The sequence below is a fragment of the Balaenoptera ricei genome, chromosome X (genome assembly GCF_028023285.1).
Source record: "Balaenoptera ricei isolate mBalRic1 chromosome X, mBalRic1.hap2, whole genome shotgun sequence".
Taxonomy (NCBI): domain Eukaryota; kingdom Metazoa; phylum Chordata; class Mammalia; order Artiodactyla; family Balaenopteridae; genus Balaenoptera; species Balaenoptera ricei.
Genome location: NC_082660.1, coordinates 131,744,165 through 131,757,319, shown reverse-complemented (window position 1 = coordinate 131,757,319; position 13,155 = coordinate 131,744,165). Strand labels below are relative to the sequence as shown.

Here is a 13,155-nt window from a genome sequence, read left to right as displayed (position 1 = left end):
AGAGGGAAGTTGGGACAGCGACGAGGGAGGGAGGGAGGGCGGGCAAGCGGGGAGGCGCGGGGTTCCCGCAGGGCGGGGACCGCGGCCGGGAGGTTCTAGATGGGGCGGCGGGCCGGGGGCTGAAGGCAGCGGGCGCGGGAGGAGGCAGAGGGCCGGCGCCGAGGCCGACCGGTTTTCCGGGGAGGCTCGGGCAGGCCCCGCCGCCCGCCACAGCATCACGGACGCCGTGCCTCCCCGAGCCGTGCGGGCGGCGCCTCACCTCGGGTTGAAGTCCTGGAAGAGGCCCCTCAGGTTCATGGCGAAGAACTTCACCGCGCCGTCCTCCTCCTCCTCCTCCTCCTCCCCACCCCGCCCCCCGCGCCGCGCAGCCTGCGCGTTACAGCGGGCTCATGGTGCCAGCGCGAGCCGCGTCCCAGTCGTCGTCGCCGCCGCCGCCGCCGCCCCGAGAAACCTGAGCCGCACCTCCCACCCCTCCTTCCGGGCTTCCGTAGGCCGCCGCGCATGCGCCCCGAGCCCCGCCCGGCAGGCCGGAGCAGTGCCGCGAGCGGCGCGCGAGGCCGCTCTCCCGGCTCACGGTGCGCGGAGGCTCTGGCCCCCGGCTCCGCGCCCGGCGGAGGAGACGGCGGGGGCGACGGAGGCTGGAGGGACCGGGAACCCGGGGGAGGGCGCGGAGAGCTGAGCGGGGTCGCTGACTCGGCGCAGGCCTGCGGGGAGCGAGCGCGCCGCCGGCGAGTCCCGCGGGGAGGTCTTCGCGGACACCTGTCACCTTGGCCCGCGCTGCCTTCTGGAGGTTTCCTCCAGCGAGAACTGAGCCTTGGGGGTGGTGGCCCCGGGTGACACGTAGCATTTTGGCCATCTCCTCCCAGGCCTTCACCTGTCAAATCTGTCAGTGACTGCGTCTCAACTTCCCTCCCAAGGCCCAGGCCAGCGCGTGGAGATATGCTGGCGGCCCCAAGCTCAGGCTACCCTGCACCAGTCATCTGCCCTCCCTACCGCCTTCCCCTCCTCGGCTGCCTCTCTCCGTTGGCAGCGGACCTGTTCACTGGGTTGGCGGGGGTGAGGGTAGGGGTGCCCAAACTGGAAAAGTGGGAGTCATTCTCGCTTTGCTAACCTAGTTCAGAGACTCCTTGCCTCCTGCCCAGACTCTCTGGTCACCTCCCACCCGGCCCAGCTCTGTCTCCACTCTAAGCCATGCTATTTATAACTGCCAGGTTCATTTTCTGTGGGCAAGTCAACATCTTTGAGCCTCATTTTTTCTCCTCTGCAAAATGGAGACGATAAAATCTACTTCCTAAACTTGTTGGGAAGATTCAATGAGCTAGCGTGCATAACACACTGCCTGGTGCACGCTAGGTGCTCAGAGAACGCTGTTGCTATCTGGTGCTTCTTCAGGGGCCTACCTCCTCAAGGAGTTTGTTTACTTTTGGAATTAGAGAGCAGGACAAGCTCACGGCAGGTGGCCTGGTCTACCTCCTTCACTTCGGCTGATTTAAGAGTTTTCCATGAGCACAGCAATACCTTAGACATTAGTCTGTATCATGGATAATAGCTGCATTTTGTAACAATAGCAGAATTTCACAAACGGCAATTTTATAGGACTTAGCCCTGGGGGCAGCTTGAGAAGTTCACAATTATGGTAGTCATAGTTTGCCATGATGGTATCACCTTTCTTCTGTGAACTTGCAAACATTTCACAAGTAGTAATTAGGTTTCCCAAACCCACTGGGGAGTGGGTATTATTATGTGAGCTGTTTCTAAGGATGCGTAACCTGAATCAAGTTTGTTAGCTGCTGAAGCACCAGAACCCTGTCCCAGAGTTTTGGTCTAGCTCCCCTGCCCATCCTCCAAGCGGAGTCTGGTGTGTACCCCTGAGGAGGCTCCCAATGAACATATAAATACAGAAGAGAAAGCTGAGGCCCAGAGAAGCTTGTATAATGTGCCCTGAGCTGCCCAGCTACTAAGGATGTAGGACACGGGGTCCTGCCGAACCTGCAGCCCATACTCTGCAGAAAAGAGGTACTTGCCAGTGACCAGACTGGCCAGCACCACCTTAATTACTGGTGGCCTCACCCCAAATAGGCATTAAGAGTGAGGTTGTTTGTCAGTTCAGACACTTGAATAACAGACACTGTTGCCCTTTCAAGAGCTTCACAGACAGAGACCAGGCAGGCTGCTTAGGGTCCAGAGCCTCAAGGGCAGGCACTACTTTGGTGAGGTCCTAGGGGGTCCCAGAGCTGACCCACTGCTCTGCAAGGCCGCAGTACCCCCTCAACCCGAGATGACCCGGCCAACTGTCAATGTATTGTTTTGCTCTGACAAGCCAAATTGCCAAGGGAGCATAGAGGCCTGTCCACGAGGACATATGGGAAGAATTGGACTACCCAAGGCTTCCCATCCTCAACCTTCGAGAAGTGGATGAACCTAGACTGCCTCAACTTTACTGGCGGCCCAGCCATGTCCTCTCCTGGTGCTCCCATAGAAATAAGAATCAGAACATCCAGGCGTCCCTCTTGTTCTCTCTCCAGCAAGTACAAAAGACCCCGCTGCCCATCTGCTGCCCCCCTCAGACCCCTTGCTCAATGTACCACCCTGGGCAGTGGCCCAAAGCTCCCCTGGCCTGTGTGGACAGATCCATGAGGGGCCTGAACATTGAGGAAGGACCCTGAGCCATGCACAGGATGACACCCTCATCATCTCTAGCTAACCCAGACTGGCCACCAAATTTCAGGGCCACCTTACTTAGAGGTTCCCAACAATCTTCATACAAAGGCATGGGATGGCTCTGGATTGAAAAGGCACGAGCCCCAGATAAGCCAGAAAGCAGTTGGTGGCTTGTCCAATTCAACATTCATATTGACTCCAATGTGATGGGGTGGAGGGCGGGCTTCTGAAGAGCAGGGCTCTGAAAGGAGAGAATTCCGGTGCCTTCAGACAGTCTGGTCATGGAGGAACTGGGTCAGGGAAGGAAGTGGCTGGGGCCCAGCTCTCCACGCTGTGCTGCCAGGGCTCTGCCCCCGGGCCACTGCAGCAGCAGAGTGGAGGGGGCATGGAATTAGAGGACTTAGACCAGCTTCACCGCCGCTCCACTGGCGGGAGGGACAGCTGGGAGCCAATCCCTGGCCAGGCCGGGGGGCCTACCCCAGGGTTCCTGGGGGACCAGTTTGACAGCTTCTTCAGCCGGGAGCCTGTGGCTACAGGCTGACCCTCTCTGGACCTGAAACTCTCCACTCTGAGCTCCTGAAAGGCCACACCCTTAGTGCCACCAATGAGAAAATCCCTGGAGTCCCTGGAGTTCCCAAGACTCCACTTACAAGGTGCCTCCCCCCAGCGCTTCCTTAGAGGGCCCTTGTTTCTGGCTACTTTAGCTTCACTTGCTAAGTGCACCGTCTTTCTGGTCCTGAAAGCTCCCTGGCAGTTGGTTGGAGCCTGGCAGGGGGGGTGGCAGAACACAGGGGCTGTGTTTGGGGGCTCAAGGAGCTGGGGGAGGGGCTGGGGTGCAGTGGAAGGGACTGAGGCAGTAGGATCTTTGATTCTGCTTGGATTGCAGCTGCCCCCGTCTTCCTCCAGAGCCCAGAAGGGGCCACCCCTCATTGGGGAGGCTTCCCTCGGGACTTGCAAACTGCAGCTGCTGAGACAAGAGGGAGAGAGGGGCGTCTCAAGGCCCCACTGGCCATCTTGTCACTTGGACCCGGGAGCGGGTGGGCGAGCACCTCTCCTGGAGAAAGCTTCCCAGGAGGAAGGGAGCACGGGCCGTTTCCTGTTAGAAGGCCGATGGGCAGGCGGTGTCTGGGAGCTTAGAGCCACCAGGATGTCCCTGTGCTTCCACTCTGGACCTCTCTTGCCACCAGGGGCTCCAGAAAGGCTTCCCAGGTGGAGAGGGAGGCTCTGGGCCTCTGCGGAGCGACATCTCAGTGAGGCAGCTCCATACGTTTCTCAGAGAGCTAGATTGCTTTGTCACAGTCTCTGGTCTACACTGGGATCCTTTCACCTCCTAAAATGTTTGCTCCAGCCCCATGGACTGCACACCATCCTGCCCTGGCCTCCCTTCAGTCAGCAGGAGGGGGGCTTTCCCGGGCCTCTGTGTCCTGCGGGCTCAGCTCAGGAGGCCCTTGGGCTTCCTGCTACCGCCTGCACCCCTGCAGTGCGGTATACCATAGGTGCGCAGCAAGTGCCCAGGAAATGAATTTGGGAGTCCGACACACCCAAGAGCCCTGCTACCAAGCAGTTGCCCTTCCTCCCAGGCCTCACCCTGGGTCCACCACCTCTGCCGGAATCATGATCTCTGCTTCCTAAGATTCCAGGAGCTGCAGGCATGATCTGTGGGCAGCCGCACCACATTCTCGCAGGGCATGGACATGCTGAGGCTTCTTGAACAAGTTATACCATGTTTACACAGATGTGAGATAGATCATCCATTTCATAACATATTTTAAATGGAAAAAGAAAAAATCCGTCAAGCAATGTCCAAGTAGATCGTAAGACATACACAGATTCAGGAATATTAAAACGTGGGGGAAGGTAGATCTTGGATACGCAGTAATAATAGCCCCTTGGCAATGAGCACCTACATTGGGTCAGGCACTTCATATGCAGGTGACACCTTGTGGCATATTTGTTAGGGGTTAAATTATGCCCCCAAAAAGATATGCTGAAACCCTCATCCCCAGTACCTGCGAGGGAACTTACTGGGAAATAGGGCCTTTGCAGATGTAGTCGAGTTAAGATGAGGTCATTGCAACAATCCCAGTACTGGGCATATACCCTGAGAAAACCATAATTCAGAAAGAGACATGTACCACAATGTTCATTGCAGCACTATTTACAATCGCCAGGACATGGAAGCAACCTAAGTGTCCAACGACAGATGAATGGATAAAGAAGATGTGGCACATATATATGATGGAATATTACTCAGCCATAAAAAGAAATGAAATTGAGTTATTTGTAGTGAGGTGGATGGACCTAGAGTCTGTCATACAGAGTGAAGTAAGTCAGAAAGAGAAAAACAAATACCGTATGCTAACACATATATATGGAATCTAAAAAAAAAGAAAAAAAAATGGTTCTGAAGAACCTAGGGCGCAGGACAGGAATAAAGATGCAGACGTGTAGAATGGACTTGAGGACACAGGGAGAGGGAAGGGTAAGCTGGGAGGAAGTGAGAGAGTGGCATGGACATATATAAACTACTAAATGTAAGATAGATAGCTAGTGGGAAGCAGCCGCATAGCACAGGGAGATCAGCTCTGTGCTTTGTGACCACCTAGAGGGGTGGGATAGGGAGGGTGGGAGGGAGACGCAAGAGGGAGGGGATATGGGGATATATATATATGTATTCATTTCGTCATACAGCAGAAACTAACACAACAATGTAAAGCAATTATACTCCAATAAAGATGTTAAAAACAAACAAACAAAAAAAAGATGAGGTCATTAGACTGGGCCTAATCCCATATGACCGGTATCCTTAGAAGAAGAGGGCAAATTGGCCGTAGGCATGACCAGAGGGGAGACAGCCATGTGAAAATGAAGGCAGAGACTGGAGTAATCCAGCCATAAACCAGGGAACCCTTAGGGACATCACGAGATGGAAGAAAGAAGAAAAACCCTCCTCCAGAGCCATCAGAGGAAGCATGGCCCTGCCAGCACCGTGATGTTTTTCACTTGAGCCTTCAGAAAAGGGAGAGAAGTCGCAACCCCACTGGCGACTTCAATTTGTGCTACCTTGTTGGGCGGCTCCAGGAACCGAACACAATCTCATATCAAGGCTCAGAAGTTGTACTGTTACACTCTCCATTCTACAGATGAGGACGCTGAGAGCCTGACGTCGGACCCTGACCACGGGGACTCTCCTAAACCCTGTCAAGACGCCACCTCCCCTGAAATGAAGATGAGACCCTGGAGGAGAGGTGGGATCTAGCAGAGAGGGCGTGAGGATGGAGAAGGTTTCCATCTGGACGTGGGGGTCCGAGGCACGGCCCTCTGAAGGCGGCTCTTCTGCGCAGGCTTGGGCCCTGCTCTCTCCTTCCACTGCCCACTCTGCTCCCGTCTCTCCCGGCGGCGTGGTGGCCCCACCTTCTCCTGCAGGCTCACTTCCCCCGGTAGACTGGCTGTCAGGCAGGCGGCAAGCCTGCATTCAAAGCACGGGGACCGCCGGGCTGGAGGACTCTCACAGTGTCCTCACGGGCGTGAGTGTCTGTGCCCTTCAGGGCCCTGTGGATGCACCTCCTCTGGATGCTTGAGCGCACGTGGCTTTGCACCCTGCTGCTGTCTTGTGAATGTCCCTTGGCTTCACACCCTGCATCCCGCCACCATCCCAGCCCTATCCCTGTGCCCAGCCCCGTCCCTGTGCCCAGCCCCAGCTCAGGGACCAAGGACAGGCAAAGGCCCGGGACCCCTTACTTGCTCACGAAGGCCCCTCAAGCAGCAGCCGGCGATGTTTGCCACAGAGGAGGGTAGGCGAGAGGCAGGCAGGAGGTCAGCGCTTTGCCAAGGGGGCTGGAGCTCAGAGCAGACTTTAGCTGGGGCCCGGGAACGGGGGCTTCTTGGGAAACAGGGCCACGGCTGAGACAACTCACACCAGCCCCTCACGGGGCAGGCTCAGGGCACGTAGAGGACGTCAGACCTTCCCGCTGATGGGCAGGGAGCTCCCGTGTGCTCTGCCCCGCCCTGGTCAGGACTGGCTGGGTGCCGGGGTGGTGTGTGCTCGTCCAGAGTCTACTGGGGAGGGTACTGCTGCCCCCCTAAAAAGTGCCTCCCGGAATGTCCCTGGGGTGCTCTTGGCGTGTCCCGGCCGCTGCTGCCCCGCCTGCCGCGGCCGTGCCTGGGCTAGCACTGTCCCCCATCAGTCAGTTCACTGCACGAACGGGCACTAGGAATCCCTGCTTTCCCCCGGGAGTGCCCCACGGGGATCTGGTCCTGGAGCACCCATTTCCTGCTGGGGTCCAGGGCTGCAGCTCACCGGCAGAGGCACCTGCTCCCACCGGCCGCCCCCGGCCAGCCCAGGGCAGGTCACATGGGGTCTGGTGGGCGCTGCCCCTTCCCCCTCTCTGGGGCGGCTGACCCTCTTCACAGCCTGCATCACCGGGACCCCAAAGCCCTCTCCTGCCTGGCTCCTTTCCACATCCTCATGCGGGTCTGCGGGTGGCTGGGGCCTGGGGGAGCGTCCTGGGGACCACCCCGGCCATCTGCTGCAGCCTGGCCCTCTGCTCAGACACCCTGATCGGGGACACCAGAGTCCTAGCCGGCTCTGCGTGGGGCTCACAAGACGCCCCTCTGCCTCTCACACTCAGGCTCAAAAACCAAAACCTCACGGTCACATTCAGAAGGCCATCAGTGTACTCAAACATTTGGGCATTACGTAGGGAATGATTTCAAAATAACTCGGAAGCACAGAGATTCGCCCCGCATCCACGCGGCCATGATTATCATTTACTAACCACGAGGAGACTCGCCGGGTGGCTACATCACGTCCTGCCAGCTCCACCCGAAGCATGGTATTGGTGGGAGGGGATGCTTCTCTGGCACTTTCAGATAAACACACATACATGAGGTCATCAGGACCGGGGCCTAAGCGGCTCTCCGTGGGGGGACAGGCGGGGCAGAAGCCAGGCTGCGCAGACCGAGGCCAGGTTCCGGAGAGAGTGGGCGCTGGGGGCAGCGGGGTCACCCCCGGGGGGGACTCGGGGCTGGGCCCCCCGAGGACGCCCCCGACCCCAACAGGGCCGTTTGGCAGCTGGCGGCTGCCCTCCTGACAGAGACTCAGCACAGCCCCGCGGGGACGGATGGGTGCAGCTCAGGGACCTAAGGGTGCGGGTGGCTTGGGGGAATTCCCTCCGCGGGCTCCCTGTGGGGCAGCCTCTCTCTGGAACACCTCCAACCCTGCCCAGGGCCTTAAAGGCACAGAGTCTGGCATCTCACATCTAAGGGTCAAAGGTGCAGGACTTAAGACCCTGGGGGAGGAAACACAGTGGTCTGTGTCTGTGTTGTCATGCCTTGAGGATTAACCCCCGGCCCCGCTGTGCCTTCTACACAGTTGGCCGTGACAAAAGTGCTTCTGCTCAGAATTCAGTGGCAAAAGGTCATCACATGACCCCTCCTAAGTAAAGAGGACTGGCAGTGCTGTGTCCCCATTTGTGCGGGGAGGAGAGGAAGACAAGATGGGGACGAGCACCTGACGTCTCTCCAAGTCCACACTGCCTAGTAGAGGCTCAACAGAAGCAGCGCTTACCATTTGTGATGACAAAATCCCCTTCTTTTCCGGCAGGAGTGTCTGAACACGTCACATTGGCCTTGAAATTCTCCTCCTTTTCCAAGTGCCCACCTGCTATGTGGCAGGTGCTTCAAATCCAGGATCACACGTAACGTTCACGTTGCTCTACGGCGCTCAGCAGGGAGGGCTGCCTCTTTAGCCCCCGGCGCCGTCTGCACCTCCCACTGCAGTGACCTCACAATCTCATTAGGCCCAGAAGTTGCTCCTTCCTTTCGATGCCAGGTCACGGCCCGAACCTGTGGGTCTCTGATGCCGCCACATTTCTGAACCTGCCTGAACCCGGGGACACTGGCGGACATTGCTTCTTTAGTGGCTAGGACTTATTTCTAGTATTATTCTGATCCCAGACTCTGTCCCTCTTTCCTCTGGAAATTCTTTTCCTTTCATGACATCTCAGAGAATTTGCAGCTCCATAGGAAACGGAATAGAAAACCGGCCAAAATTGCTGCTCTGTGTGTTTTACTCCTGGAGGATGTATTATTCAATTTGGATGTGTGTGTGTGTCTGCCGGCGGGGAGGGAGGGGTGGTGTTTTCCCCAGCTGGGCGCAGCTCACGCAAAGCTCCCAGGATTCCAGTCACACAGCGAGTCCTTTCCACTTTGGCAGCCTCTCTTCGTTCAAACCACCTATTTTCATCCGTTTCATCCCAGTGAAATCTAGACCTTGCTCACAGGTGGCCAAAGTAAACTCCAGGTGACTAAAATAGTCGTTTCAATATAGTTGGTAACTGGCTCTCCCAGGGCAGGGAGAGCAGGGCCAGCCCAGGGAATACTGAGCAGTACTTCAAAGCGCAAGATCCTTATTTCTCTGGAAATCCTTGCAGATGGTGGGGATAAAACACCTGCCGCTTCAGTGTGGTCCACCGCAATGCGACAAGAGCCGGCACCCCTTCCTTCCTGCCCCAGGACGGGATTCCTCTCGCCTTTATCCATGATCCAAAAGGACATCTCACAGCCATGTCGCATTTCAGACTTTCCCCCCAAACCCAAGACACACCCTCTGCAGGTCTGGCTGCTGCCACCACCCAGCTCCATCACCATCATCTCCCACAGATGGAAGCCCCGCTTCCCAAAGGCCCAAACTGCCCTGGCTCGGGGCACTTACCCTCCAGGGCTCGCTCCTGGAGCCCCACCGCCTCGTCCCATGTTGACTTGTTCTGTGGGACTTGGGGGACGTCTCACCACCTTCCTCATGTGACTGCGGCTCCTAGACCATCCCCCTAGGTGTGGGTGTGTCCTGCTTTTCCTAGCGTTCCCGCTACTAAAACAGGCCCTTCCGGAGAGCAGAGGCTCCCTGGAGGTGTGCGGAATAAACAAGCCGGTGGGCAGGGGGCTTATTGACGCAGATTAATCTTCTCCTACTTTCTTAAAATACCCATGCAAATCCAACTAAACAGAGATAGTTAGTTTTATAGAATGACAGACAAGACAGGGAAGAAGCAAGAACTGGAACTACGATTACTTTTATTTTTCTAATTCTTCCCCCATCTATATTACTGCTAAGTACTTCCACATTTCCAAAAGAGTTCTAATTCTTATTCCCTGTTATCTTGTACACGGTCACAAAATAAACTGGGATATTTCCCAACCTCTCTTACAGAACAGCAAAACTCTTGTTCTTGAACTGGATTAGTACAAATACACGTGGGATCAATGTCATGCACAAAGTGAGACACTGAAGCTTGTTTAGTCTTCTATTAAAAGAACCAACATTTGACAAATTCCTGAAGAAAACAGAGATGAAATTCCATGTCATCATACACAACAGGAACCCAAAGATGCTGCACACCGGGTTCCCCCGACAGGCCCGGGCCCTCACTACTTAGAAGGCTAACCGCTCCCTCTTCAAACTCCGAGTGAAGGATCAGCCTCCCTTCCTGCCCCACGGGAGAAGCTGCTGGACGTGGGCCTGGAAGGAGCCTGGCTTCTGCTCTGGCTCAGGCCCCCTCTTCCTCATCGCTCACACCCTCTGCACACAGGGATGGGAGGGACCTGAGATCCCATCCACTGACCCTGAGCAGATGCTCCAGGACCTGCCACTTGCTGGTCTCCGTGTGGGCCCGGGGACCCCACAGGAACTCGTAGCGGGCGGGGTCGCTGTGGGGCACCTGCCGGTACTCCAGGTAGCCGTCCTGCACCCACACTTTGGTGAGCAGCCCCCTGGGCTCCCCGTAGATGCAGTGCTCCCTCCCGGCACACACCCCCATCACGCTAAGTGCTTCCCAGACCTCCTCCTCAAGGGCGCGGTCACCGTACAGGGTGATCTGGCACAGAATCAGCACCAGGAGGCCGGCCTTGGGCATGCTCTGCCCGTCGCTCAGCACTGCATCACAGGTGAGGCCCAGGGTGGGGACCAGGACGTAGGTGCGCTCGCGGGGGTCCACCTCCTTCACGTCCACGCCAAACACCAGCTGCATGCACTCGCAAGCTTGGCTGAAGACCACGGGGAAGTGGTCCCGATGGTCACGGAGGACCATATTCAGCATCTCCGCCTTGGAGATCGGCTCCTTGGTGCGATACTTGAGGAGCAGGAACGCCACCAGGTCAGCCATCAGCACAGTAAGTGCCTCCTGGGGCAAAGACTCGGCATAGGCGGAGAAGAAGGGGGCGACGGGGGAGCAGGAGGACGAGGGGGATGCGGCCTCCTCCCCCGCAGCCCCGAACAGCTGCGCCTCCACCGGGCCCTGGGCCTGGACTGGGGCCTGAAGGTCTGCCTCAGGCTGGCGCAGCTCACTCATCTCGACCAGGGGCCTGATGACTGGGGTCGGGCCGCCGACGGGAGTCTGGGCAGAGGTGACTGATACGGACCACGGACCTGGGGGAGAAAGGGGGTGTGAGCGGCCTCGGCGGAGAAACGCACCCTGGGCAGCTCTGACGAAGGCCACTTACAGGGCTCGCCTGGAGGGGTGCCCTCGGGCCTCACAGGGGCGCTCCTCCTGGGTGGACTGTCCCCTGCCAACCTGAAGAAGGAAGAGACGTGGCCCCTCAGGGTACAGCCAGTGCAGCCCCAGGTACCGACCGGGGCTGAGAGGGGTGTGGGGAAGTGTGGCGTCTTGAGCCTTGTGGGGTCCCCTCTGTTCTGGGAGGGGGAGGACCTGGGTGCATACTCAGGGCGCGCACCTCACCTTGACTCCTGGCGCTGCCTGGGCCTCCTCTGCTCTGTGGCCTGAGGACATGTGCCTCAGACCTGGGCCTTCGCCTCCCGGTTCCTGGAGCCCCTATAAGGGGAATGGAGGGGGCACCTCGGGTGTAGATTGTGGCACAGCCCTGGGCCCCTCGGTGCTGGTAGGAGGGGTGGGCCGGACTCTGTGAGATCCCCCCAGTTCTGAGTTTGGAGGTGGGTGGTCCCCTCGGGGCTCGCTCGTAGTGCTCACCGTTCCCCTTAAGGGCCTGGACCCTCCCCTTTGCGGGCCTGAGGGGAAACTCACAACAGGACCCCGAGTCTGAACAGAAGGCAGTGAGGGGGCCCCACATGTGGCCGCACCTGCCCAGGGCTTCCCGAGGGTCCGAGGATGGGGACATGCTGGGTCCTCACCTCCTCCTCACATCCTGCCTGGCCTCCCAGCACTGACCACAGGGGCAGGTTTCTGTTCAGGCCCCTGTACCAGGGCTGGGGGTCTGCTCAGTCCTCCCTCGGGGTCCTGGGAGTCCACCCTCTGCGGACCTGAAGCCTCACCCCTCACACCAAACACCTGACCTCCCGAGGACCCTGAGCCAGAAGTCAGGAAACATCTCCTCTGCTGACCGTGCTCTGGCGCCTCCAAGACCCCGCGGAAGGGCAAAGGATCCCTCCCTGTGTGGGGGTCTAACGTCCTCGATCCCTCCTTCCTCGAGTGCAGGCTGGACTCTGGGCGGGACCTGGGACTGTCGCGTCTGCCAGTGTGACTCCCTGCTCAGTATCCCAGGTCTCCAGTCTCTCAGAGACCCGGACGTCAGGAAGTCAGGACAGGCCTACTGTGCTCATCCCGCCCCGGGGCCTCCCAGGGCCACCTGCAAGGGCGGGGATCTGGTGGGTCCCTTTTGTCCTCCCTCAGGGTCCCCTCAGTCCTGCCTAAGGGCCCTAACCTTAGTCCACCAGGGACCTGACATTTTACCCTCTGCGCTCATGAGGCCCCGCCCCTTATCCCAGGTCCTCAGCTTCTCTGAGACTCAGATGTCAGGAAGTGCTGCACGTGCTCATCCCGCCCTATGGCCTCCCAGGGCCAACGCTGTTCTGGGGTCCAGGGTCCCCTCAGTCCTCCCTCAGTGCTCTCACCTTGACTGCACGCACGAGCTGGGATTCTGGCCATAGCACACCTGAGACCAGCCGCTTATACCTGTTCCTAAGCCTCTCTGAGACCTGGATACGTAAGTCAGGACTTGCTGCCAAGTGCTCATCCCGCCTCAGGGCCTCCCAGGGCTGAAGGCAGGGAAGGGTATAAGGGTCAGGGTCTCAGACTGCGGAGCGGGTATAAGGGGCGGGGTCTCAAAGAGGCTAGGCCCGGGTATAAGGGGCGGGGTGTCTGGTGGACACAGGAGAGAATCCCAGGTCCTGCGAGGAGTCAAGGTGAGAGCACTGAGGGAGGGCTGAGGGGAACATGGACCCCAGAACAGAGTTGCCCCTTGGAGGCCATAGGGCGGGATGAGCACTGGCAGCACTTCCTGACATCCGGGTCTCAGAGACGCTGGGGAGGGGGTGTAAGGGGCGGGGTGTCTGGTGGGCACGGGAGAGAATCCCAGGTCCTGCTTGGAGTCAAGGTGAGAGCACTGAGGGAAGACTGAGGGGAACCTGGACCCCAGAACAGACTTGGCAGTTGGAGGCCATAGGGTGTGATGAGCACGTGCAGCACCTCCTGACATCCGGGACTCAGCGAGGCTGGGGAGGGGGTGTAAGGGGCGGGGTCT

The 13,155-nt window shown here is 58.3% G+C and overlaps 2 protein-coding genes across 2 annotated transcripts in view; both read right to left on the bottom strand.

Moving 5' to 3' along the window:
• The window catches only part of TMEM185A (transmembrane protein 185A), a 34,844-nt gene extending 34,476 nt beyond the window's left edge, over positions 1–368 (bottom strand). The window contains exon 1 of the mRNA XM_059910716.1: positions 260–368. Coding sequence (XP_059766699.1) covers positions 260–297 — 38 coding nt within the window. The 5' untranslated portion in view covers positions 298–368. The remainder of the gene's footprint in view (positions 1–259) is intronic.
• Positions 369–10,208: 9,840 nt separating this feature from the next.
• LOC132357631 (melanoma-associated antigen 10-like) lies at positions 10,209–11,009 on the bottom strand. The gene has a single exon (XM_059911260.1). The coding sequence runs from the start codon at positions 11,007–11,009 to the stop codon at positions 10,209–10,211; it is 801 nt and encodes a 266-aa protein (XP_059767243.1).
• Between the last annotated feature and the right edge of the window lie 2,146 nt (positions 11,010–13,155).